The sequence below is a fragment of the Coregonus clupeaformis genome, chromosome 14 (genome assembly GCF_020615455.1).
Source record: "Coregonus clupeaformis isolate EN_2021a chromosome 14, ASM2061545v1, whole genome shotgun sequence".
NCBI classification, from domain to species: Eukaryota; Metazoa; Chordata; class Actinopteri; order Salmoniformes; family Salmonidae; genus Coregonus; species Coregonus clupeaformis.
In genome coordinates, this window is record NC_059205.1 from 27,517,725 (window position 1) to 27,545,411 (window position 27,687).

General features: G+C 42.9%; 1 protein-coding gene across 4 annotated transcripts in view; it reads right to left on the reverse strand.

The window, feature by feature from the left end:
* Window positions 1-3,169: 3,169 nt before the first annotated feature.
* LOC121581069 (matrix metalloproteinase-16-like) overlaps window positions 3,170-27,687 on the reverse strand; it is a 50,290-nt gene continuing 25,772 nt past the window's right edge. For all 4 annotated transcript variants that reach the window (XM_045224896.1, XM_045224895.1, XM_045224894.1 and 1 more), the window contains 5 exons: window positions 11,711-11,928; window positions 7,083-7,221; window positions 5,701-5,851; window positions 4,705-4,820; window positions 3,170-4,485 (listed from right to left, as the gene is read on the reverse strand). In XM_045224896.1, coding sequence (XP_045080831.1) covers window positions 4,118-4,485; window positions 4,705-4,820; window positions 5,701-5,851; window positions 7,083-7,221; window positions 11,711-11,928 — 992 coding nt within the window. In that variant the 3' untranslated portion in view covers window positions 3,170-4,117. The remainder of the gene's footprint in view (window positions 4,486-4,704; window positions 4,821-5,700; window positions 5,852-7,082; window positions 7,222-11,710; window positions 11,929-27,687) is intronic.

The window sequence follows — 27,687 nt, forward strand, 5'->3', positions numbered from 1 at the left end:
GTAAGTGTCCCACACATTAAGGACAGCTTCCTTTAATTGAGTTGCACCCCCCTCCCTTTTGCCCTCAGAACAGCCTCAATTCGTCGGGGCATGGACTCTACAAGGTGTCAAAAGCATTCCACAGGGATTCTGGCCCATGTTGACTCAAATGCTTCCCACAGTTGTGTCAAATTGACTGGTTGTCCTTTGGGTGGTGGACCACACGGGAAACTGTTGAGCGTCTAAAACCCAATTGCAGTTCTTGACACAAACCGGTGCGCTTGCCACCTACTACCATGCCCCGTTCAAAGGCACTTCAATCTTTTGTCTTAACCATTCACCCTCTGAATGGCACACATACACAATCCATGTCTCAATTGTCTCAAGGCTTAAAAATCCTTCGTTAATCCGTCTCCTCCCCTTCATCTACATTGATTGAAGTGGATTTAACAAGTGACATCAATAAGGGATCATAGCTTTCACCTGGATTCACCTGATCAGTCTATGTCATGGAAAGATTGCTCAAGCTCAGTCAATTTGATTGGAAATTATTGATGTATAGCAATATTCAAATCTGTCTCTGATTTTCAAGAAGATTTAAGTCTGGACTGAGACTGGACCACTTAGGAACACTAAACACCTCTTCGAAAGCCATTCTGGCCTTAAAATTCATATATTTGCCACACTGAAAAATAATATTATATCCCACTGTTAGGTCTTCAGAGGACTGAGGCAGATTTTCCTTAACATTTTTACATAGTCCTTTCATCATTTTTTAAATCTGGACCAACTCCCCAGTTCTTGCCGGTGACATGCATACCCATAACATGATGCTGCACCCACAATACTTGGAAATACTCTGTGATGTGTTGTGTTGGATTTGTCCCAAAAAGTTCATTTATTTGCCATGTTCTTTCACTGTGGACTAGATTGTGTAGATGAGTAAAAAAAACAAAAAACTATTTAATCTATTTTTAGATGGGAATTTAAGGCAAGAAAATTTTAAAACTTTTACAAGGTTGTGTAGACTTTCACTAAGCACTGTATAGTATTGATATAGCTATTGATATGGAGTTCAATATCCTGATTCTATCAAATATTTTTAAGTTAAAAAAATAAGAAGTACCAAATGTGGACAACTCAAATCCCTAAAAATGTAAAAAGAAGTTTCTTCACGTTCACCGGGACTCTCACATACTGAGTCATCTCACACACGTCGAGAGGAACTTGACATCACACAACCACATTGATTTTAATATCATGGAGGGCAACCATGGGCAATTCAGAGACAATATACTGTAACATGTTCATTGGGACCTACTGTATATTGTATTCACATTGACTGTATCCACTGTACAGTGGGGAGAACAAGTATTTGATTCCCTGATTTTGCAGGTTTTCCTACTTACAAAGCATGTAGAGGTCTGTAATTTTTATCATAGGTACACTTCAACTGTGAGAGACGGAATCTAAAACAAAAATCCAGAAAATCACATTGTATGATTTTTAAGTAATACATTTGCATTTTATTGCATGACATAAGTATTTGATACATCAGAAAAGCAGAACTTAATATTTGGTACAGAAACCTTTGTTTGCAATTACAGAGATCATACGTTTCCTGTAGGTCTTGACCAGGTTTGCACACACTGCAGCAGGGATTTTGGCCCACTCCTCCATACAGACCTTCTCCAGATCCTTCAGGTTTCGGGGCTGTCGCTGGGCAATACGGACTTTCAGCTCCCTCCAAAGATGTTCTATTGGGTTCAGGTCTGGAGACTAGCTAGGCCACTCCAGGACCTTGAGATGCTTCTTACAGAGCCACTCCTTAGTTGCCCTGGCTGTGTGTTTCGGGTTGTTGTCATGCTGGAAGACCCAGCCACGACCCATCTTCAATGCTCTTACTGAGGGAAGGAGGTTGTTGGCCAAGATCTCGCGATACATGGCCCCATCCAACCTCCCCTCAAATCGTCCTGTCCCCTTTGCAGAAAAGCATCCCCAAAGAATGATGTTTCCACCTCCATGCTTCACGGTTGGGATGGTGTTCTTGGGGTTGTACTCATCCTTCTTCTTCCTCCAAACACGGCGAGTGAAGTTTAGACCAAAAAGCTCTATTTTTGTCTCATCAGACCACATGACCTTCTCTCATTCCTCCTCTGGATCATCCAGATGGTCATTGGCAAACTTCAGACGGGCCTGGACATGCACTGGCTTGAGCAGGGGGACCTTGCGTGCGCTGCAGGATTTTAATTAATGACGGCGTAGTGTGTTACTAATGGTTTTCTTTGAGACTGTGGTCCCAGCTCTCTTCAGGTCATTGACCAGGTCCTGCCGTGTAGTTCTGGGCTGATCCCTCACCTTCCTCATGATCATTGATGCCCCACGAGGTGAGATCTTGCATCTTCCATTTTCTAATAATTGCGCTAACAGTTGTTGCCTTCTCACCAAGCTGCTTGCCTATTGTCCTGTAGCCCATCCCATCCTTGTGCAGGTCTACAATTGTATCCCTGATGTCCTTACACAGCTCTCTGGCCTTGGCCATTGTGGAGAGGTTGGAGTCTGTTTGATTGAGTGTGTGGACAGGTGTCTTTTATACAGGTAACGAGTTCAAACAGGTGCAGTTAATACAGGTAATGAGTGGAGAACAGGAGGCTTCTTAAAGAAAAACGAACAGGTCTGTGAGAGCCGGAATTCTTACTGGTTGGTAGGTGATCAAATACCTATGTCATGCAATAAAATGCAAATTAATTACTTAAAAATCATACAATGTGATTTTCTGGATTTTTGTTTTAGATTCCGTCTCTCACAGTTGAAGTGTACCTATGATAAAAATTACAGACCTCTACATGCTTTGAAAGTAGGAAAACCTGCAAAATCGGCAGTGTATCAAATACTTGTTCTCCCCACTGTATATGTCTTCAGATCACAGCCAGGATTTTGCCACTTTTTCTTTATGCTTTTCTTATACTTTTTTTTATCACACCATGTAAAAGGATACTTGAAAAACCAACCGCTGTCACTGCCAGTCAGAAGAACGACATGTCAAAAGATGTTCAGAAATGGATGGATAGAGTAAAACCCAATACCACCATCTTCATACAGATTTGTAGAGCCTACGTACTGTAGATATGTAAACGCACACATGCACGCACGCACGCACGCTCTCACACACACACACACACACACACACACACACACACACACACACACACACACACACACACACACACACACACACAGACACACAAACACACACAAAGAAACATAACAAAAGTACGCTATGATTAAGGCAGTCTCCAAAATATTGCAGAGATGGTTTTGGCCCCTGTGTTAGAGACAGACTGCCACAACAGTCTTATTCAGTTCTCATCTCTGTTCCTAGCTGCTGCTGCTTCACATAGACCACACAGACAGAGAGCACACTAGACCAGACGGATGGTCATGAGCAGATATGGAAAAGACATGGCCAAAGAAAATGTGAGCGTAATGTCATGTCATGATGATATTAGATCCATAGTTTAGAATTAAACATCCCATCAAAGAATCCCGGAGTCGTAATCCTTTCTGGGAAGGGAAGATAGGTCAAAGGTCATATTTGGTTTGGGTATCAGACAGTCCACCTCACAAGTACTAATATTTTAAAGATAATTAAATCAAAAAGCACAGAGTCTGGGCAACTTGAACTTTACTAGGACATGAAAATAAAAAGTAGTAGCCTATTGCTAAATGGTCCACTGTACTGTAGTTAGTTAGTAAGGGCTTGTTACTGGCGTGCAGAGACAGAGATAGACATAGGTCCCACACAGCTTTCCTCTTTCTCCAATAACTACTAAGTGTACCCAATGATAGAGACAAGAGTTAAAGCAGACACCTCTTAGTTGGAATTGGTAGCCACAGTCCTTCATAGTCTTGAATGAAGACGGCTAGCGTCACTCCACCTTGCATGTCACAAAGAGGGCAAAGCACAGTTTTGAACATGTTAGGAGGACTCCTCTACTGTACTGTATATACTGTCCATCCACAGAGGGGCTTAGTTCAACAGTTAGAGAGCAATAGGAGTTTGACAACTCTTCCCTATAGTCCCTAGTGGGAGTTCCATCCACCTCCCCTACAGTTCCAGTCCCCTCTCAGGTTTAGCTCACACCCACTCCTGCATAGAGCGCTTGCAGTACAGTATGTGTCTCTGCGTGCTCTTCCTCCTGAACTGGAACACGGTGTAGAGCAGGACCATCATGCACAGCGCCAGGATGCAGGGGATGGCGATAGCCACAGCATTCTCTGTGCCCCCCGTGCTGTCCAGCTTGATGACGATGTCCACGTCACCGTTGCTGCTATCGGAGTGGCGCTCCTCCACCTCTGGGGGGCTCCAGTCCCAGTCGGGGTCGGCCGGCAGGCCGTCGCAGCCCATGAAGTCCCTCAGGATGGAGCGGGGGTAGCCCGGCTCCACACGCAACCGCTGGTTGTTGAACTTCCAGTACTCCTTCCCCTTGTAGAAGTAGGTGAATCCTGTTCACAGGAGAAAAATACTCAACATTGAAACATTCATACAAGTTAATAAAATGACTTGTGCCAAAAAGTTTTAGAACACAATATTTACTTCCTGTACTGAGAAGCAAGGCATAAATTACTACATAGAGCAAAGAGCAAAGAGGCCAATTTTAGTCATTAGAAAGAGATGTGATGCAGAGATAGAGGATGATATAGAGGGAGGAATGGATGGCCTACCGTTGGCCTTGTCCACAAACGCCCCCTGAGGGGAGTCAGGGATGCCCTTCCACACCGTAATGGGTTTGGGGTAACCAGGGTCCATGTTCCTCATCTCTTCATTGTACCTCCAATATCTAAAGCCAGGTAGGAATGAAACAGTGCAGTCAATATCCATAAATGCAGATGTAGGATCGTAATTTGAGCCAGTTTGCTACAGCAGGAAAATAATCTTGCATTAATAGGAAATATGAATTATTATGTGGATTATAATTAATGAAATTTTTATAGGGGTTGATACATTTTTCGTTAGGGCAACTTAAGTCTGAAATTTCAAAGTGGAAATTACAAACTTTGAAGCTTTTTTAAAACCCAAATACACTACAAGTTTGCATTTCCTGCTTTCCTGCACACACACGCACACACGCACCAACGTTATAATCTCATGATCTTCTACACATACACACAACTTTTAAGGTTCAAGATAATGTTATGCTGTCAAACACAGAGGGATGATGTCATGGTCTTAAAAACAGAAAATCATATTAGTGAACAGTGTGCTGCGGAATGATGACAGCATCATGACAAATCATTTTATCTGCTCTCACAACAGGGTCAGCACCTCATATGATTTAATCTATCATGACAGCTTCACAAAATATTTGAGTCATATTGGTAAACATCATGTACTAACTATAGCATCTTATCCTTTTACAGTCCACATACACAGGATGGTCTCCTTAGCAGAAAATCCCTCAACATTCGTGCCAATATCAGTCAATTCTATATCAGCTAGCCTGTATCATTGTCATTGATAAAAACTAATACAGTATAATGTATAACCTAATTCACAATCTAACAAATCTAATGTAACGCATAGATGGTCTCAAAGCCTCCATAGCATCCAGGCCCCTTGACATCAATGCCTGCCAGTCAATTCTATAATCAGCTACACTCTATCTTCACTATGAACCAAACCAATGTGGTGTCATGGAGAAATGAAAAGGTAAAACAGACCTGTCTCCCTTGAAGAAGTATGTCTTTGCCACATCCTCCCACCACACAGCGGTCTCTATACTCTGGGTGGGCATCCCACTTCCAAACAGAGAGATATCCTGAGGGTAGGTGGGTTGCAGAGTAGTGTCCTTGAACACCCAGAAGCGGTTCCCTAAAAAACCCCAGACACAAATGGATCAGTGGTCATAATTATCCAGTAATCACAAACAGAGCCTGGGTGCAAACATTATGTTTTACACTTTGCTAAGAAATATCCCTTGCTTTTTGCTGTAACACTGTGAGCAGTATTGGTGCTATTGATGCTACTTAATTCATTCCAATAATGAAGGCTTATTACACTGGCGTACTGGACACCCCCGCATCCTCTGCAAGGCGGGGGGCCCACACCTCTGGGGGCCCATCCGCCTGTCCTTGATGTCTATTTTATTTATTTAATCATTTTTACAGTAACCCTCCAAAAAGTCAGTTATAAACCGTTTTAATTTGAATATGTACTAGGAAGCTAAGTGTTTGTTTCTTGGGCTTCAGGAATGTGACTGAAAAAGTGCCTCAGGCCTTGAAAAAAAGAAACTGATTGAAAGAAATGGGATATCAGTGAACAAATGCCGTGGTCAAGGCTACGACAGCGCCAGTGCAATGAGTGGAGTTTACTCAGGTGTTCAAAAGCATATATCAGACCGAGAGTCTAATGCTTCTATGGTTCTTTATGAGTTTTAGTTTAGAAAACGATCTCTCCGCAGAAGCGACATTTACAGGGATGGTAAAAACAGCTTTATGCTGTAGCAACATCAGGGAAACTGGGCAGAAGGGAGTGGTGCTTCAAATACTGCAGTTGTGTAACATCTTTAATTGAGCCTCTCATTCTCCTTAATTGCTCGCCTCAACACTTTACGGAAAGAGATTAACTGTATAGGAAGCTCTGGGGAAAGGTCATCTGGATACTGGACAGTCAATACATTTGTCCAGTCCAGTAAGTAGCTCCTCCACGAGGGAATAAATAAATCATGATGCTCTCTGTGATCCTGCTGGGTGACAGATGTCATGTTAATCTGCCTGATGGAGGGATGCAGGGAAGGATAGATGGAGAGATGGAGGGATGGAGGAGGGGCTGAACTCTCACCCGTTATCATACAGTACAAAATGGATGCTATTTAGAACATATAAACCATATTTCTACTAATTGCATTGGCATTCTCTTGTACTTATCAATATGACATTGTGACAAACTGCTTTGCTCTGTCTTTTTCTCTCAATTGCTCTCCTCGAACTACCCTTCAAATGTAATGCTACCTTCTGCTGATACAAGAGTAAAATAAGCTCCCTTTCATCTCCTCCATCTCCCCCCCTCTCCTTCTTTCCTCTCATTCCTCTCTTTTGCTCACCTTTGAAGAAGACAAACTTCCCTTCGCTGTTTTCATAGACGGCGTCGATCTTGGCAGGCAGGCCTTTCAAGAAGTAGTTGATCTGCATGGGGTAGCCAGGGACCACTGAGTTGTCCCTCACCCTCCAGAACCACTGGTCCTACACACGTGCAGACAAAAACACATTATCTTCATCCCGTTCTCTGTAATAGTGTAACCCAAACTCTGAAACCTGCTTCGTCGCATTCCCTAAAATGAGCCGTGATTGATTCCACTGGGGGGTTGTGGTTACAGGTACATTATCCATTTCAAATTATAACTTTATAAAACCTGTAGGGTAATCACCGAATACAGAGTTTATTCCGGAATTGGGTCAAACAGTCCAGTGCGCACTGGAACCAAACAGGCACACAGGGAAAATATACCCCGGCAATACAAAATACACGGAACTCAACCGAGCTACGCCGAAGCCTGCCCGAACCAGGAGAGGAGGCAGCTTCGGAGGAAGTCGTGACATCCACCCCCAACCTCACATCCCATTCCCCCAACCCCACCCAGCCAACATGTCTCCATCCAAAGTCAGGGGGCGTGGTCAACAGTGTGCACCTCATCTCTGCTGTCACATCCAACCTGGATCGATATTTGGTTTTAATGCAGACGAGAGCACTGAATCCAGATTCACACAGATATGAGCTGGCGAAGGGTACCATGAGTTTTAATGCTCTGAGGGAGATGGCAGGGTATATATAGAGCCCCACAGTGGAGGTGTCATAATAACCATAAAATCTAGCGTTCAAACAGGGAAATGGTTCCAATCATTTTTCCACCATTAATTTTTCCCATAGGAAATATTAGAAACACTTAAAATAAGGGCTGTGTTTCGTGTAGGCTTACCTGGCGTGACGTTTTGATAATCATGTAAATCTCTCTCGGACAAGGTGACTTTAGTCAATATATTAGGTTTTATTTACTCTCAAACTCAAAAATGCTAATTAGCATCAAAGTAGACATCATGCAAGACTGACACCTTTGCTAACAGGTATTGTGTCAATTTAAAACTTACACAAGACAGTTCACAGAATTTTCAATTTAAAGAAATGTATAATTTTTGAAAGTAATTTAATATCTGTGTTTATCAAAGATAGAAGGTGATAGTGAGAGCACTGGGTGGAGTCCTTACCTTTTTGAAATAAAAGCAAAATTAGTGCTGTATTTACATCCCTTCAAAATGAACCTTTGTGAACGGCTGTGTTAATCATTTCAAGTAGCAGTGGACCTAATTGGTTCCAAAAAAATGTATAGACCTCAGGAGGAATACCGTCACAACCAGGTGATTTGTCTTCATTCATGTTATCCAATGCCCTTTTGAGTTGATGGTGAGAGATGTGGACTCCCAGCAAGCTGGCTTCTTCAGTTGAGAAAAGTTGAGGAGTTCTTATAGCTTTTTAAAATGACTCAATCTGGCTTGGTGTGGTTGTACAATCAGAGGTGTACAATTCTTTATAGAAACAGGAGAATCTTTGGTTGATTAATTTTGTTTCTGATATTAATTCACCTGATTCAGATTCAATAGTTGCAATATCCGCTAATTGATCATTACTGCAAAGCTTGTTAGCCAGTAGATGACTGGGTCGATTACCATGAAAGTAAAGGTTGAGTCTAACTCGATGGATGTCAAATTCTGCTCTCTGTCTTATCAATAGATTTAGATTTGTCTTGACTTTGAAAAGAGTAGTCGCTACCTAGTCTGAAAAAAGTGTTTGTTAAGAATGCTCTAACGTCGTTAACAACAATCTTCTTTTATTGTGATTTATTCAGCCCAGATGAAATGCAGTTGCATTGTTTTTAATAAAACCTTTAATGGCATCTCATAAAATCTGAGGATCATCGACTGAATTTCTGTTAATCATTATGAATTAATTTAATTCAGTTTCAAATTGTTCACAGAAAGTAGGATTTTGTAGTAAGGAAACATTAAAGCACCATCTTGTGTCTCTTTTAGGAGATTCAGACATTTGTATCTAGCATTAATAAGCATGATGATCAGATATGCTAATATGTTGAATTTCTATTTTCTTGATGAAAGAAAATACAGGAGTAGATAATAGCATGAAATCGATACGGGAGACTGTCTTGTGCCTATTTTAATAGAAAGTGTCCTCTTTTGCTTTAGGGTTATGAGCTAGTCAGGCATCAATGAGGTTGTAATCAGAGAGTATATGTTGGAGAGCCTTGGTTGTCTCTGGATTGTTGTTGGTCTTATTAGTTTTGTCCCGCATGTCCAGAATGGCATTCATGTTTGTCCCAATAACCAGTTGGAATTCACTTAATTCTAACAATATGCTGCTCAGAGAATCAAAAAAGTAGGATCATGTGAATTTGGAGCATACACATTAATAAAGGCCATTTTCTTTCCATTATGGATACATTTAAGGAAAGTGATTCTGCCTTCTTGGTCTTTGCCTTTACCCAAGATGGTAATTTTTTATTTCTTATGTATCATAATGATTACCCAAGCGAAACAAAATAGTATATTTTAATATATTACAAGTATCCTAAAATATACTAAAGTATACTTAAATATACAAAAAAAAAACAATAATATACTTCAAATACGAGATGTATTTTTCTAGTATATCTTAAGTATACTATAAATACATATAATATCATTACACTTCAACACACTTATTAAAAGTGCACTTTAAATTAATTGTTTTTTTTTAAGTATACTATATGCTCACTATCATCACTGTACTTCAATTTCAATCGCTTTAATTGTAATTTAGTATATTCATTCAAAATACACTTAGAGTTGTTTTTAAGTTGAAGCATTGATTTTTTTTATGAAACTCTGCTTGTGAGTGATCAAGTACACTATAATTATACAGTGCCTTGCAAAAGTATTCATACCCCTTGTATTCACATTTTATTGTGTTAAAAAGTGGGATTAAAATTGATTTAATTGTCATTTCTTGTCAACAAAAAAACAAAAAAACAAAAAAAACAATGAACTCAAAATACTCTGTAATGTCAAAGTAAAAAATAGACAATACAAATTAGATCACTAAACTACAGCCATTGCATAAGTATTCAGACCCTTTGTTTAGGCAAGCTTAAATTAGTTCAGGAGTACAATTTGTCTTAACAAAATCACAGAATATGTTACATGGATCTGTGTGAAGTCATAGGGGTTGACATTATTTTTTAAATGACTAACCCTTCCTCTGTCCCCCATACAACATATGTAAGGCCCCTCAGTCAAGTATTGAATTTCAAGCACAGATTCAACTACAAAGATGAGGGAGCCTTTCAAAAGACTCATAAAAGGGCTATGATTAATAGATCGGTAACAATATAAAATCAGACATCGAATATCTCTTTAAGCATGGTCAAGTTAATAATTATGCTGTGGATTCTGTAATAAACTACCCAGACATAGCAAAGGTACAGTTGTTCTTCTGAAATTAGCTGCAGGACAGGAATGAAACTGCTAAGGGATGTTACCATGAGGCCATTGGTGATTGATTGTAAAACAATTACAGAGTTCAATGGCTGTGATGGGAGAAGACTGAGGCTGGATCAACAACATTGAGGTGACTCCACAATAATGATGTAAATGACAGAGTGAAAATAATAATATAAATAAATATACAGAAGAAAAATATTCCAAACATACATCTTAATTTATGAGAAATACACATAAAATGTACTTACGGTGTATTCAAAGTATATTTGTTTTGCTCTTTATCTATTATACTAAGAATATACTTAAGTACCAAAAAATGGCCCCAATTTAGATATTGTTTTGTGTATTTAATATACTTAAATGGTAATAAAATACAAATAAAATTGACATTAATGCATTAAATGTATTTAAAATAGTTCACATTTAGATTATTTTAAATATACTTAAAATATGTTAATGAAGTATGATTTAAGTATATTTAAATATTTGTAAAAAATCCCTTGGGTGCACCTTTAGTTTTGTTTGGGGCTGATGAAAACGCAGCCAGTTTGTACAAATAGTTCTCTACTCTATGTGCGTCCTTTTGTAGCAGGTGTGTTTCTTGGAGCATTGCTATGTCAATATGGTTTCTATTCTAGGATATCAAGACAGCTGGAACGTTTAATAGTTGAGTTTAGGCCTTTCACATTCCAAGAGAGAATAGCTAGTGTTGCCATTGTTTCCCCCCCAAAAAACGTAGTATTAAAGATGTAATTATTATCTTTAGTGTTAATAAGCCCATGGATGTAAAACAAAAAGCAGGACCCCACAGGGAAACTCACACATTGGTCGTTCCCCCCTCACGAACAATCTGGTAAAGTCTGGTATTGAGAGACGCCATATTACCACTGTCGAATTGTGGACAGACAAATTCTAGCTGCTGGAGCGTAATAGACCTGCTAGTTATTCCTTGTCACACAATGAATGTCCCACACCTTAATATGATGTTTAGTATTGACAAGTTTTAGGAAAAAAGTCCATTAATTTATAGTAATTAGCAAAAGAAAGCCACGAAAAAGCCACACTTTTCAATGCATGCCACCGGAACCGGAAAGCAAAATCAATTTATTTTTAACACTTTGTCTATTAGATTTTATGGGCTAGACAAGTGTACATTATACAGTATCTGTGCATGCCAACCTACCTTGAATACGAACAGCTCCTGTCTGAGGATGGCCACGGTGTTGAAGCCTCCGTCACAGATGTTGGGTTTGGCGTAGGGGTTGGAGGGTTTGGCGCCCTGAGGAGGGCGGTGGGGCCGGACCTGGCGGTCGTGCTTACGGGGTTCCAAGGGGGGGTGGAAGCGTGGGGGAGGGGCCGTGGGTGGAGCCCTGGTGGGCTGGAGAGCCCTGTCTGGTGGACCTGGAGATGAATGAGAAACATTAGCCTAGCCAGCTAACTAGCTAAGGGCGTAAAAAATATACATATTGTCATTGAACATTTGTTCCTTCAATGAAAACAATTAAACAAATGTTTTTTAAATTACATACACAAGACTATTATTATACTACTTGGTGTAGATTTGGTGTACTAAACAGATTGAGGACATTACTATAATATAATATTCCATAGATACAGGTAACTGCCCAAATAAAGGAAACCCTTGAGTAAATGAAGGATACAAAGTATTTTGAAAGCAGGTGCTTCCACACAGGAGTGGAACCTGAGTTAATTAAGAAATTAAAATCACATCATGCTTAGGGTCATGTATAAAAAAAAGAACTCAGTGACTTTGAAAGAGAGGTTTCAAAGGAGCATAGGGGGTTTAAAGGGTGTGTGTGTGTGTCTCAGTCACCAGATCTCAACCCAATTGAACATTTATGGGAGATTCTGGAGCGTTCCCTTTCAGTCAGCCAACTTCGGTACAACATACTATGGGGAGTTGCACTCTCGCGACTTCGGTTGAACGATCTACAATCACGCCTGACAAGGTCAATGAAATCCACGCCTCGTGAGAAGCCCCGCCTTCCACAGGTGATAAGTGTGATGCTCGGATTCTTTCTTTCAATTATTCCACTCTTCACCGCGGTGTGGTCCCGTGTGGCTCAGTTGGTAGAGCATGGTTCGATTCCCACGAGGGACCAGTATGAAAATGTATGCTCTCACTACTGTAAGTCGCTCTGGATAAGAGTGTCTGCTAAATGACTAAAATGTAAAAACAGGAACGATTCACGCTACTAAAACAAACAATTGGAAAATGAAACTGTCTTACGTTGCGCTAACTAAACTGTCCCATAGTGGTAGAGTGCTCACCCCCTGGACGCTGTACTGGTTCTCATACGTTTTCTAATCACAAATAGTTAGTTATTCTTCAATTTGTTGGTGCAATGACTAAGATGGCCAAGAAAACGACAGAGACGACAAAGGCTAAGCCGGGTATGGGGTCGAGATCATGCCCCCAGTCATGCGGTTATAGCATTTCTCTGAAAGATACTTAAGATCTATGTGTAGTTTGTCTCGGTTTGGAGCACGCTCAGGCGGCCCTCAATTGAACCAGTCCGTGTGCGCATTGCCACGTACTGCTTACAAACTTCCTGGAAAGATGTGTAGCATTCTTGAGGAAGCTTGGAATTACTGATGGTGACTTTCCTTTCCCGGATGCTGGTACCTCGGCTGGGACCGAGGTGGAGGAAGCGGAGATGGAATGGGTGGTCAGAGCAAATGTCTTGTCTGCCTGGGCGTGGGGTATGTGGTGGCTGCCTGTGCCCAACCCGGCACCTGTGCACTCTGTCATCGGTTACGGGAGGCTATTCGAAGAGAGGGGCGGCCAGGTTCGGTGGGTACCTCCCGCCGCCTGTGTCTGCCTCGGTCAAGCATCGCTTGCCTCTCTTCCCAGACTTGTTGATGAAGGGTCCGGTCCCACCTCAGTGATCCGTTCTTATGTGGACTTTCGAGACCGGGCTAGCTAAACAAGCCAGGTTGGCTAACTCACTGAGGCAAGCTAGCTATTACGAGCTATTCTTGTCTCCCCACGGTGGAGTTGCTGGGGTAGCTCTCTTGTTTAGTATATGTATCGTTAAGTTGCTTAGTTATTCTAAACTGACTGTGCTGCGGTCAAAGAGGCTAGCTAACCTAGCTTATGCTAAAAAGCCTCCTGGCTAACATTGGCTAGCATGCTTAACTTCCGGCGAGTGAAACTTACTAGCTTTCCCCTGGCGTTATGGCAACCCTATTCCTATTTTCAGTTCCTGGAGTTGGAGGGAGTGAAGGAAACTGAGTTTTTGTGCACCGCCGATGAAGAAGTATCCCCCCGGGCACTTGGCTGGGGTAACCCCCGGAGCGAGGGGCTTTGGCTTGGGTCTGTGACAACAGTGCCCCCACTTTAGGTAAAACGGTTACTACGTCAGCCATTGCCAGAGCCCCCTGTGCCCGTAAAGGGGCCGGGCTTCATGCAGGCTATACAGTCTCACGGAATTACAACGTATGTTGGAAGCTTGTCCATGTTTAATGCTGCCCCCTCTGTTACCCCATGTTCAACGGTGTTCATAGGGTTCAAGGGGATATCAGTGTCCCCAGGGTGAGAGTGACAAGTTGGGTCACTGTCCGCAAGGGGGCGTCCCTCCCCCATTGGTGGCTAATTACTGGTATCATTCCTGATTTCCTGCCTGTAGCTCACTAGTCCCTATGAGGTGTCTAGTGATACAGGTTATGGGCTATATAGGCGATTAGTTGTTGGTAATGGAGTCGAGGGAACGAGCAGGGTTGGACACGACCACGCTTTTATCCCACACGCAGTCTCTATGGTTCATATGAGCCCCCCAAATGAACTGTCTGTCTCCAGTTCAATGCTTTTCATTCCTGGGAATAAGATTAATTTACGAATCGCCCCTGTCTGCTACAACAAAAGGGGTCCGTTTTTTAGAGCTGTCTGTCCCATTTCCAACTAGGTTACAAGGCACTTTGTCGCCAGTGCCTATCACTGGTCGGTAGAGTAAACTCCATGATAACGTTTTTTCCCTGGGTCTATTTTTTATGCGTGCGGTGCAGCTCTGGGTGACAGCCGGTTACTGGAACGCATTTTACCGCCTAAACCGAGTGAGGCTCGTTGTGACAACAGTACCCCAAATGGCACGGACAATCGGGGATAGCCGGACCCAGAGTGGGCCGGGCTTTAGGCAAACCTTGGCATATAAACACCAATTTTTCAAGTGAGTTCCACACTGTTCACGGGTTTTAAAACTGTTGTCTCCTGTATTTAAGTTTTATGAAAAGTTTTCCTTCTCTGGGCTTCCGGTGACGCAATTTAGGAAATGGCTGCCTGATTTTTCGTACTGCATATCGGTTGGGTATTTTCCCCATAAATTAAAATATTTACTCTGATTATTAAAGTAACTTACACTAAAATGGAAAAGGGGAAAGTAGGAAAAGGTTATGGAGCTACAACGATAGTCCGTAACAAGATAGGAGAAGCTAAAATCGTAGACGAAACAGAGATGGTTAATGCTAGCGAAAACGAGCTAGCAGCAGCAAAACAACCCTCATTCTGTGAGGTGATAAAGGAGGAATTGCGGGAGGTGCTCGCTGGCTTTCGAAAGGAACTTCGAGAAGATGTACAAAAATAACTAAATGAGTTCAAGAAGGACATTAACCAGAAACTCGAAGAAAACAAAGAAGAACTTCTACAAGAATGGGGGATGCAGAACAGCGCATTGGGGAAACGGACACATGTAACACTGTGGTCAAAGACGCACTTGTACAGTCTTTAAAATGCCATCACGCACTACAGGCAAAAGTGACAGAACTCGGAAGGTTTTTCACATCGTAATAACATTCTGTGGCTGAGGGCACAGAAAAAGTCTTGATGCCCAAATTCGTGGAGGGTCTATTCAAATAAATACTTGAAGACGACACTGACTTGGGAATCGAGAGAGCACACCGAGCTCTGGCCCCAAAACCCCCCAGCGGCGCCCCACCAAGATCCATAGTTGTACGGTTCCTATAATTCTCAGTCAAATAGTTTTCTTTGATCATGACTATGCGGGAGAGATACTGAAAAGAAGGAAGGAATACACCCCTATCAAGAAGGCACTAAAGGAGAAAAGGAATTGCTTCCAAACACCATTTCAAGGCAAAGATTTGAGTATTTCTGGATAATGGCCCGGTTTCATACGAGCATGCAGACGAGGCGGTTGAGGACCTGAAGTCGAGGGGCATCCCAGTGGAGTATTCCCCCAGGAGAAAGGAGTCTTCACTGGCGGAAAGACTCAAGCAGCTCCAATGGACCGTGGTCGGCGAGCAGAGTCGCAGAGAAAGAGGGAAGTCACTTCAGCGAGAGGACGTTCACATTCAAGAGAGAAGATAGAAGACAATGAATCCAATTGAACAGTTACCGCGAGCTGTTAGACATATTGGGCCGTTATGGTTGACATTGCAAGAGGTAAAACAGCTCTCCTATTTTCCCCCACTGCTGTGTAAGGGTAAGTAGCCAAAAGTATGTGGCCTTTATGGACACATTATGTATGGTCACGTTAATAACAGATCTATTAGCTAAGGATGAATGACACAGTGACAACGAGGTGACAGAAGGACATATCATGGGGAGGATTCAATGAATGGACTGCATATAATTAATAGCTTATATTAACACATAGTAGGCTATGAGATACAGACCAGACTGTTTTTGTTCCATTATTTATCCCCTATTACATTATACTCACACCCCTAGCGCATGACCTATACATTTTTCTCTTGTAAGCAACAAAAAAGGCGCCATTTTTATTTTTGGTTCCAACAGTTTTTGTTTGTGTCACGCATTTTGACATTTGAGCGAGGGGCCCCTCCAGCGGTCAGGTTCATCCCATCAAACTCCAGAGGCAAGACACAGTCCTCTGACATGGGAGTCCTTATAGCAAAGTCTTTCCCCACTTTGGTAAACTTTTTTATTGTTCTTGTTTTTTCGTTCTTTTTTAGGTTGATATGGTTTAAGGTCGTAAGTCTCAATGTAAACAGATTGGGGAGTGCCATCAAGAGAAGTAAGGTAACAGCAAAGATGAAACGGGAGAGAGTTGACATATTATTCTGGCAGGAAACTCACTTATCCCGTCCTGAACACGAGAAACTCAAGAAAATGGGATATAGGAATACCTTTTTCTCTTCTTATTTTAATTTTTTTATTTAACCTTTATTTAACTAGGCAAGTCAGTTAAGAACAAATTATTATTTACAATGACGGCCTATCCCGTCCAAACCTGGATGACGCTGGGCCAATTGTGCACCGCCCTATGGGACTCCCAATCACGGCCGGATTGTGATACAGCCTGGAATCGAACCAGGGTCTGTAGTGACGCCTCTACAGTGGGGAAAAAAAGTATTTAGTCAGCTACCAATTGTGCAAGTTCTCCCACTTAAAAAGATGAGAGAGGCCTGTAATTTTCATCATAGGTACACGTCAACTATGACAGACAAAATGAGGAAAAAAAAATCCAGAAAATCACATTGTAGGATTTTTAATGAATTTATTTGCAAATTATGGTGGAAAATAAGTATTTGGTCAATAACAAAAGTTTCTCAATACTTTGTTATATACCCTTTGTTGGCAATGACAAAGGTCAAACGTTTTCTGTAAGTCTTCACAAGGTTTTCACACACTGTTGCTGGTATTTTGGCCCATTCCTCCATGCAGATCTCCTCTAGAGCAGTGATGTTTTGGGGCTGTCGCTGGGCAACACAGACTTTCAACTCCCTCCAAAGATTTTCTATGGGGTTGAGATCTGGAGACTGGCTAGGCCACTCCAGGACCTTGAAATGCTTCTTACGAAGCCACTCCTTCATTGCCCGGGCGGTGTGTTTGGGATCATTGTCATGCTGAAAGACCCAGCCACGTTTCATCTTCAATGCCCTTGCTGATGGAAGGAGGTTTTCACTCAAGATCTCACGATACATGGCCCCATTCATTCTTTCCTTTACACGGATCAGTCGTCCTGGTCCCTTTGCAGAAAAACAGCCCCAAAGCATGATGTTTCCACCCCCATGCTTCACAGTAGGTATGGTGTTCTTTGGATGCAACTCAGCATTCTTTGTCCTCCAAACACGACGAGTTGAGTTTTTACCAAAAAGTTATATTTTGGTTTCATCTGACCATATGACATTCTCCCAATCCTCTTCTGGATCATCCAAATGCACTCTAGCAAACTTCAGACGGGCCTGGACATGTACTGGCTTAAGCAGGGGGACACGTCTGGCACTGCAGGATTTGAGTCCCTGGCGGCGTAGTGTGTTACTGATGGTAGGCTTTGTTACTTTGGTCCCAGCTCTCTGCAGGTCATTCACTAGGTCCCCCGTGTGGTTCTGGGATTTTTGCTCACCGTTCTTGTGATCATTTTGACCCCACGGGGTGAGATCTTGCGTGGAGCCCCAGATCGAGGGAGATTATCAGTGGTCTTGTATGTCTTCCATTTCCTAATAATTGCTCCCACAGTTGATTTCTTCAAACCAAGCTGCTTACCTATTGCAGATTCAGTATTCCCAGCCTGGTGCTGGTCTACAATTTTGTTTCTGGTGTCCTTTGACAGCTCTTTGGTCTTGGCCATAGTGGAGTTTGGAGTGTGACTGTTTGAGGTTGTGGACAGGTGTCTTTTATACTGATAACAAGTTCAAACAGGTGCCATTAATACAGGTAACGAGTGGAGGACAGAGGAGCCTCTTAAAGAAGAAGTTACAGGTCTGTGAGATCCAGAAATCTTGCTTGTTTGTAGGTGACCAAATACTTATTTTCCACCATAATTTGCAAATAAATTCATAAAAAATCCTACAATGTGATTTTCTGGATTACTTTTCTCAATTTGTCTGTCATAGTTGACGTGTACCTATGATGAAAATTACAGGCCTCTCTCATCTTTTTAAGTGGGAGAACTTGCACAATTGGTGGCTGACTAAATACTTTTTTTCCCCACTGTAGCACTGAGATGCAGTGCCTTAGACTGCTGCGCCACTCAGGAGTAAAATGAGTAGAAGGGGCGTTGCAATTTTGATCCCAAATTCAGTTAATTTATATCAGAAATAGAAGGCAAGGAGGGTAGATTTATCTTTGCTAAATGTAAACTGGATCACTAGGAAGTTAAATTATTTCATCTTTACGCGCCCCCGGGGAGTGACATGGTCTTCTTTAGGAATGTGTTTGATTTAATTGCCACATAAACCACTGGCACGCTTATCTGTGGAGGGGATTTTAACATGATTTGAAACTCAAAATTGGACAGCACAAATCTAAATAGGAAAATTAGTCTGGTTGCTAAAAAGATCAATAGGATATTACAGGATTTAGGACTGTTTGATGTATGGCGCGACTTCCATATGTCAGATAGCGAATATACTTTTTACTCAGCCCGCCACACTGAATAATCCAAGTTAGACTACTTTTCATTTACAGTGCAGATAGGCACAAGCTTAAGGATTGTAGGATCGGGCAAAGCGACATCAGATCATAATGGAGTTTACCTAACTCTACACCTTGATAGCAAACCAAGAAATACTCTATGGAGGCTTAATACACGCATGCTGAATGATCCAGCATTCAAGGAATCAATAAAGACTGAACTGAACGTCAATCTGCAGAATAATGATAACGGGGAAGTATCTCCTGCTACATCGTGGGATGCAGCTAAGGCAGTTAGTAGAGGGAAGATCATAGCCACATCATCTTTCAAGAAAAATATTAAATCACAGAAACTGCTGAAATGACAGGAAACATTAGGAAGCTTAGAACGATCTCATTTTCATTTCAAAGACCCTCTTATATTACGTTAGATTCCAAAGGTAAAACAGGAAATTGACCAGATTTATCTTGAAGAAGTAGAGAAAAAGCTTAGGTCCTGAAACAGCGATATTATGAAGCAGACTCATAGGCATTAAAATTACTAGCATGGAGACTCAGAAAACAACAAGCACAGAATACAATTTTCTAAATAAAAGACCCCAAAACAAAGAAGATTACATGCAAATTGGATGAAATACAGAATGCATTTGACACATACTATACAAATATGTACAAGCAACCAGAGAAGGCAGATGCACAGACAATAGAGCATTTTTTGAACTCACTTGAGCTCCCCTCAATTGGGACGGAACAAAATGATAGACTTACTTCAGAAATAACCATTGAAGAAATGAATAATGCAATATCTAATCTAAAAGCAAACCAATCCCTAGGCACTGATGGCTTTCCTTCAGAATGGTTCAAAGCCTTCTGAGTACAACTAACACCTCTACTTCAGGCCTGTTTTAACTGGAATCTGCGGGAGGGGGATCTACCACCATCGTGGAGAGAAGCCATAATATCTGTAATTCCAAAAGAGGGTAAAGATAAGAAGGAATGCAGTTCCAATAGACCTATCGCAAGTCTTAACATGGATTATAAATGGTATGCATCAATAATAGCCAAAAGAATGGAGGACATAATCCCAGAATTGATTGACAGGGATCAAACTGGTTTCATACGAAATAGACAGACACAGGACAACATAAGGAGAACAATACATTCTCTCTAGATGCAGAAAAAGCATTTGATTCAGTGGGAAGGGAATATCTATTCCAAGTTATGGATAGATTTGGTTTCAACAAAGAAGTGATACAGTGCATCAAAACACTGTATTCATGTCCGACTGCTAGAATAAAGATGAATGGACATTTGTCACGAACGATAAGTATAGAACGAGGGGCAAGACAAGGCTGTAATCTTTCACCCACTCTCTTCTCCTTGTACATCGAGCCGTTAGCACAGGCAATAAGACACCACCCATCTTTAGAGGGAATAACAATAAGAGGCAGTGAACATAAGATATGCATGTATGCTGATTATGTTCTCTTATTCCTTAAAGACCCAGGTTCAAGTGTACCTAGACTGGTGGATGCTTTACAAACATTTGGAACATATTCAGGTTATGTGCTTAACGTACACAAGACTCAAGCCCTAGTATATAATTATACCCCACAGCAAGAGCTGAAGAGCAGGTAGAACTTCCAGTGGACCTCTTCATGAACAACAAACCTGGTTTAAATAAACAGATAAAGCAACACCTCACGGAACAACGCCTCTCCCCTATTTGACCTAGATATTTTGTGTGTATGTATTGATATGTAGGCTATGAGTGCCATTTTTAAATGTATGTAGTTCTGTCCTTGAGCTGTTATTGTCTATTAATGTTTCATGTTCTGTGTGGACTCCAGGAAGAGTAGCTTTGGCTTTCGCAACAGCTAAGGGGGATCCTAATAAAATACCCCAAAAATACCATACATTAAATATCTTGGAGTAAATCTACCAATAGATACACCCAAACTGTATGACATGAATTACATTCCCATCAACAAGAAAATATATAGATGACCTGGACAGGTGGAATTCACTTCCTAAGGGATCTTAGTAGTAGAATTGAAACAAACAAAATTAATATCCTGCCAAGGTTACTGTATTTGTTCCAATCACTGCCCATAGAAATCCCACCTAAACAGTTTAGGGAATGGGATAAACAGATATCAAGGTTTATCTGGAACAGTAAGAGACCAATAATTAGATATACAACAATTACCAAAAGACAGAGGAGGCATGGCCTTACCAAGCCTAAAATATTATTTTGTGTCAGCCCAATTGAGGCCTCTGGTCTGTTGCTGCAATTCAGAATACGAATCCAAATGGAAAGACATTGAAACTACTTTGACAGAGATACCCATATAGTCAGTTTTGGGTAACAAGGACATGGTAACAGAAATATACAATAGACAAAATCAGTGGATTAATTTCTCTCTCAAGACATGGTTTAGGATAGTTAAGCAAATTCATTTAGACAGAGAGGTCAAACTGCTGAGTTGGCCCGCATTAAAATAAATAAAAGTGATTGACCCTCGGGCACCTCAGAAATTGATCCAAGTACAACTTGGGGAGTATTAAAAAAATGATTTCAAATCTTTACCTGGGTATTCTATCCTCAAAGAAACACTATACAAACTATATTAAACAGAAATGGGAGGAGGAACATAACATTGAAATAACTGATGAAACATGGTTGAACATATTTACAACTCAATTATGCTCTACCAAGTCATGGTCTTGGAGAGAATTCTGTTGGAAGAATGTTATACGTTTCTTCATAACACCTAAACTGAAATCAAAACAGACTGACTCCCAACGCCCTTGTTGGAGAGAATGCGGGCTATCAAGGGCGGAATACTCTCATATCTTTTGGTCCTGCCCCGCTATTGAATCTTACTGGGGAGAAATAAGTTATGGGTTTTGACATAGAACAAACATGAATTTATTTGTATTTGGGTGAAATACCTGATAACTTACACAATAGAGACAAGTGCGTGTTGAAGGTTCTACTGGCAGCCAGTAAAAAGGCTATAATGGCTATGGGTAGACATTGTTAAAGAAACACACTATATGGAGTGTCTGACCTTTGCTTTAAGAACACATGAGGAGAGAGGACAGGAATACTTGGAAAAATGGGTTTTGTACTTGAAAATGGTCTAATTCAAAGATAGTGTTATTGTAACTCATCTGATGTATGTATGATGTGTGCTGTACCTGCCAGACCATTTTTTTGTTTGTGTGTTCGTTGGTAAAAAGAAAGTATAACAAACAAAAAAAGTGTTCCTTCTCCATGTTCAGACACACGGTTGTCAAAAGTGGTGGAAATGGAAGAACAACCAATCTCTCCCAGTCCACAAGGTGGCGTCCCGCCCCTTCAGATGGTACTTCACGGGAGTCTCGCTGTCTGCTCCGACCAATGGTGAGCATGGGCAGTGTCACTCTGGATCATGCGAAAAGTGACGTCAGTGTACAGGCTACAATTTGTTGTGCGTCCCCCACGCTTCTGCAGCGTCATCACATCGACTGTTCCTGAGGCCTCAGCGCCCATTTTGAGGGAGTAAATATCCTTCCCTCCAGAAGCAGGCAATCCAAGTGGTTCCTATGTTGAAGATCCGGAACTGCTGGTACAGTCTGTATTTCCTGGTTATGAAAAGGGATGGGACTTTGCGTCCCATTCTACGTGCCCTCAGCAAGCACCTCAGAGTCTACAAACTCAGAATGCTCAAGAGCCGCCGGCTATTACAGCGATTGGCTGGTGGTGGCGGAGTCAAGGGGGCAAGCAGTGTTACACACATCCATGCTACTGTCCCGTATTCAGTCTCTAGGCTTCATAAGAAACCAGAAAAAGAGCTGTCTGACTCCATCTCAGTGTATTCCGTTTCTGGGTTTTGAGCTGGACTCACTCACGTATCACGCTTTTCTATCCCCATGGAGGGTGTCCAAGTTCCGGCTCTGCTTGGCCAAATTTCGGCTGGGTCACACAGTGCGTTTTGACTACTGGGGATGTGCCTATGACTACTGGGGATGATGGGTTCTGTGATAGAAGTCGTTCCCGTGGGAATATAGTTGATACAGCCCTTCCAGTGCTGAGTGCTAGTCACTCACCTGGACGCATCGCACAGCCTAAGCTAGTCGCTTCGAGTGTCCCTGTCAGGCCTACGGGCCATGGACCAGTGGTGGAACCCTCTGCTATTGTCAGTGGGCACCCATGGGCTGAGTTGTATCCCACAAGGCGATCATCACAGATTGATCCCCCCGAGGGTGGGGTGCGCTGTATGAAGGCAACTCAATTCGGGGTTATTGGACACTGGTGTAGACCGCACTGCATGTCAATTACCTGGAGTATCTGGCAATCAGGCTCTTCCCCCTGTTTTTGTCGGGCCAGTTTGTGCTGGTCAGAACCGACAATATGTCACTGGGGCCATGCATCAACTGATGGTGAAAGACTTTGTCTCTCTCCCTCCTAACCTTGGCTCGCTCCCTTTTGCTGGGGAGCAGTGCGCACATGCTTTCGCTTTGGGTGACGCATGTCCCCAGTTGTGTTACAGGAGGGGGTCGCAGTTCCGGAGCGATCCACTAGGTGTCCTCCTCTGACAACCTTAGGCACCTTCTCACTCACCGTCTGGACTAATCATGATCCTATTGGTGTCACCTGTGTCTACCTGTTCACCTGTGTATTTATGCCCTCACTTCCCTGTGTTCCCTTGCTCAGTTTTCTCTACTAGTTTCTCTATGCTCAGCAGTACTAATCAGTGTCTGATCGGAGAAGTATGTACAGGTACTCGAGAAGTGTTCTCCCTGTTTCTTTATTATCCAGTCGTAGTTACTATTTCGTATTTTGGCGGTCAGCCTGTTTTTGGAGATTTATTTGCTCCGACTTTCTTTTATCGTGTTAAATCCGTTGTTTTGTATCCTGGCTTCGGGACCACCAGTAAAGATCCTTGTTTCACCATCTCTGCCTACTGCCTACTGTCTATCCTGCACCGCACCTGGGTCACACCTCACACCAACCCTTACAGGTTGCCTCAACTCGGGTGCAGATCTTTTATCCAGGTGGAACCCTCTCTCTCAGGAGTGGAAGCTTTCACAGGTATGGGACATTTTCGGCAAGGCCAACGTTGAGCTTTACGCTTCGCGAGAAAACGTGCAGTGTCGTCTATTTTTCTTGATGAGGGACCCGAGTGCCACGTTGGGAACAGATGCTCTTGCGCACCAGTGGCCTCTGACCCTCCTTTACGCGTTTCCGACCAGTGGTTCTGATTCAGCCCACATTGGAGCTTACCATTGATTCTTGTGGCTCCCCGTTGGCCCAGGCAGCCTTGGTTCGCAGAGATCATTCGCTTTTAGGCGGGATCTGTAGAAACTCCCGTTGCGGAGGAACCTATTGTCCCAGGTTACTATGGGCCTGGCCCCTAAGAGGGCAAATCTGATGGCTAGAGGTTTACCTCAGAATTGTATTGCTACCATTCAGTCTGCAAGGGCGCCCTCCACGAGAGGGCTGTATGTGTATAAGTTGCAAGAGTTTGAGCTCTGGTGCCAAGAAAAAGGACTTGTTCCTTTTCAGTGCTCTGTGAGGGACGTCCTTATGTTCCTACAGGAGCTTTTCAAGCATTCTCCACTTGAAAAGTGTGCATGGCCGCTGTCTCAGCGTGTCATGTGGGAATTGACAGAATCTCACAGGGGCTCACACACTGGTGGTGCGGTTCCTGAAAGGTGTATGTCGTCTCAGACCGGTCTCTAAACCTATTGCGCCCACATTGGAATTGGCACTGGTTTTGGAGGCACTGTGTGCGGCCCCCTTTGAGACTCTGGATTCGGTGAATCTGAAGATCCTCTCCTACAAAAATCCCTGCTCATGGCTATGTCCTACAGGTCCTTAGCTTTTGAGCTATTTCCCTTTTTGTATCCTCTTTTTGCTTCTGAAGAGAAACAGAGGTTACATGCCCTGTGCCCGGTGCGAGTTTTACGCATGTACATTGAACGGACCCGGGATATCCGTTTATGTGACCAACTTTTTGTCTGTTTTGCTAATCCAGCACGCGGCAGTGCGCTCTCTAAGCAGCGTCTCTCCCATTGGATTGTGGAGGCTATCTCCCTGGCATATAGCATAAAGGGGCAAGGGTTACTTAGCGGTGTACACATCCACTCCACCAGGGGTCTGGCGGCATCTTGGGCGTTGTTTAAAGGGTTGACTATAGGAGATATATGTGCTGCGGCGAGTTGGGCATCACCACACCCTTTTGTGAGGTTTTATTGCTTGGATGTCACTGCTCCCAGTAAAGCACACAGTGGACTTACGGCTGGGACAGGGGAAAGTCACTAGCCAGCACGTCGTGTGCGCAATACCCAGACTGCCGCATCTGGCGGGATCAGGTCTGGGTGGTTTGCCATGGGCCGTTTCATTTATTATCCGATGGGGTCAGCTTGGGGCGTGATTATATTTCCCCATTTTATGTTGTACCGAAGTTGACTGACTGAAAGGGAACGTAACGTTTTGACTATAACTACTGTTCCCTGAAGGAGGGAAACGCACCATCCGTTCCTGGGCTCGGTTAAGAGTGGTAGTAAATTGAAGGAGAGAATCCGAGCCTCACGCTTATCACCTGTAGAAGGCGTGATTGTAGATCCTTCAACCGAAGTTGCAAGAGTGTGACTCCCCATAGTATGGTGTACCTTGTTGCCCTCGTTCAGGGAACAGTAGTTATAGTCATAATGTTAAGTTTTCCACCACCATCAACAAAACACTGAATTATGGAATTTCTCGTGGAAGAATGGTGTCGCATCCCTCCAGTAGAGTTACAGACACTTTTTTTTATTTAACCAGGAGAAGATGTGCAAATAGAGATACTGAGGTGCAAATGAGCAAAAAAAAAAAAAAATGCTCTAACAACTGATGCTTAAAGTTAGTGAGGGAGATAAGAGTCTCCAGCTTCAGAGATTTTTGCAGTTCGTTCCAGTCATTAGCAGCAGAGATCTGGAAGGATTGGCGGCCAACAGTGATCGCTGAGATCCTGGTTGAAGACAGCAGAGGTGTATTTAGAGGGTCAATTAGTCAGGATGATATCTATGAGGGTGCCCATGTTTACAGATTTAGGGTTGTACCTGGTAGGTTCCTTGATAATTTGTATGAGATTGAGGGCATCTAGTTTAGAATGTAGGACGGCCGGGGTGTTAAGCATATCCCAGTTTAGGTCACCAAGCAGTACGAACTCTGAGGATAGATGGGGGGCAATCAATTCACATATGGTGTCCAGGGCACAGCTGGGGGCTGAGGGGGGTCTGTAACAAGCGGCAACAGTGATAGACTTATTTCTGGAGAGGTGGATTTTTAGAAGTAGAAGCTCAAACTGTTTGGGCACAGACCTGGATAGTATGATAGAGCTCTGCAGGCTATCTGTACAGTAGATTGCAACTCCGCCCCCTTTGGCAGTTCTATCTAGACGGAAAATGTTGTAGTTGGGGATGGACATTTCAGAGTTTTTAGTGGTCTTCCTAAGCCAGGATTCAGACACTGCTAGAACATCAGGGTTGGTGGAGTGTGCTAACGCAGTGAGTAACTCAAACTTAGGGAGGAGGCTTCTGATGTTAACATGCAAAAAAACAAGGCTTTTACGGTTACAGAAGTCAACAAATGATAGTGCCTGGGCAGTAGGAGTGATACTGGGGGCTACAGGGCCTGGGTTAACCTCTACATCACCAGAGGAACAGAGGAGGAGTAGAATAAAGATACGGCTAAAGGCTTTAAGAACTGGTCTTCTCGTGCGTTGGGTACAGAGAATAAAAGGGGCAGATTTCCGGGCGTTGTAAAATAGATTCAGGGCATTATGTACAGACAAGGAGATGGAAGGATATGAGTACAGTGGAGGTAAACCTAAGCGTTGGGTAACGATGACATAGCATCACTGGAGGCACCGATTGAGCCGGTCTCCGCGTGTATGGGGGGTGGGACAAAGGAGCTCTCTGAGGCTGGTTGAGTGGGACTGGGGGCTCTACAGTGAAATTGTATAATAAGAACTAACCGGAACAGCAATAGGCAAGGCATATTGACATGGGAGAGAAGCATAAAGCAATCACAGGTGTTATTCGAGAGAGCTAAGACAACTGGTAATGGCGACAAAAGTTTGGGCTGAGGCTAAACAGATAAACAGGACAGATAGACAGGATGGGGGTACCGTGTAAAGGAACAGTCCAGCAGGCATCAGCTGTGCAGCTGAGTGATCATAAGGTCCAGTGAACAGCAATAGGTGAGACCGGGAGCAGTTTGAATGGCTGCTACAGCACAGGCGAACAGGAAGCAAGGCTGTTGATTGCGTGTGCTAGCGGACCGGGGCTAGCAGATGGATCTTCGTCTTCGTCGCAACGGGAAGCCTGTTGAAACCACATCAGACGATTACGTCGGCAGACCAGTCGTGATGGATCGGCGGGGCTCCGTGTCGACACTAGGAGGTCCCGTCCGGTTGACAGAGAGGTAGATAGCCGGGAGATGGGCCTGGCTCGAGGCTAGTTCAAGGCTAACTGGTGCTTGCTTTGGGTGGCGGTGGTGATTAGCCAACAACATCCATTCGGTTGCAGCTAGCTAGTTGTGATGATCCGGTGTTCAGGTCCAGTGATTCCGGCAGAAAATCCGATATGTTCTTGGTCGATAGTGCGCTGTGCAGACAGTGCAGACTTGCCGATAATAGTCCAGGCTAGAGCTGGCTGGTAGGTAGTGCAGGCCACGGACAATGGTGAAAACCGCTAACGGTGGCTAATAGCAAGTAGCTAGTTAGCTAGTTAGCTGGCTAGCTGGCTAGTTTCAACTGGAGGTTCTGGATAAA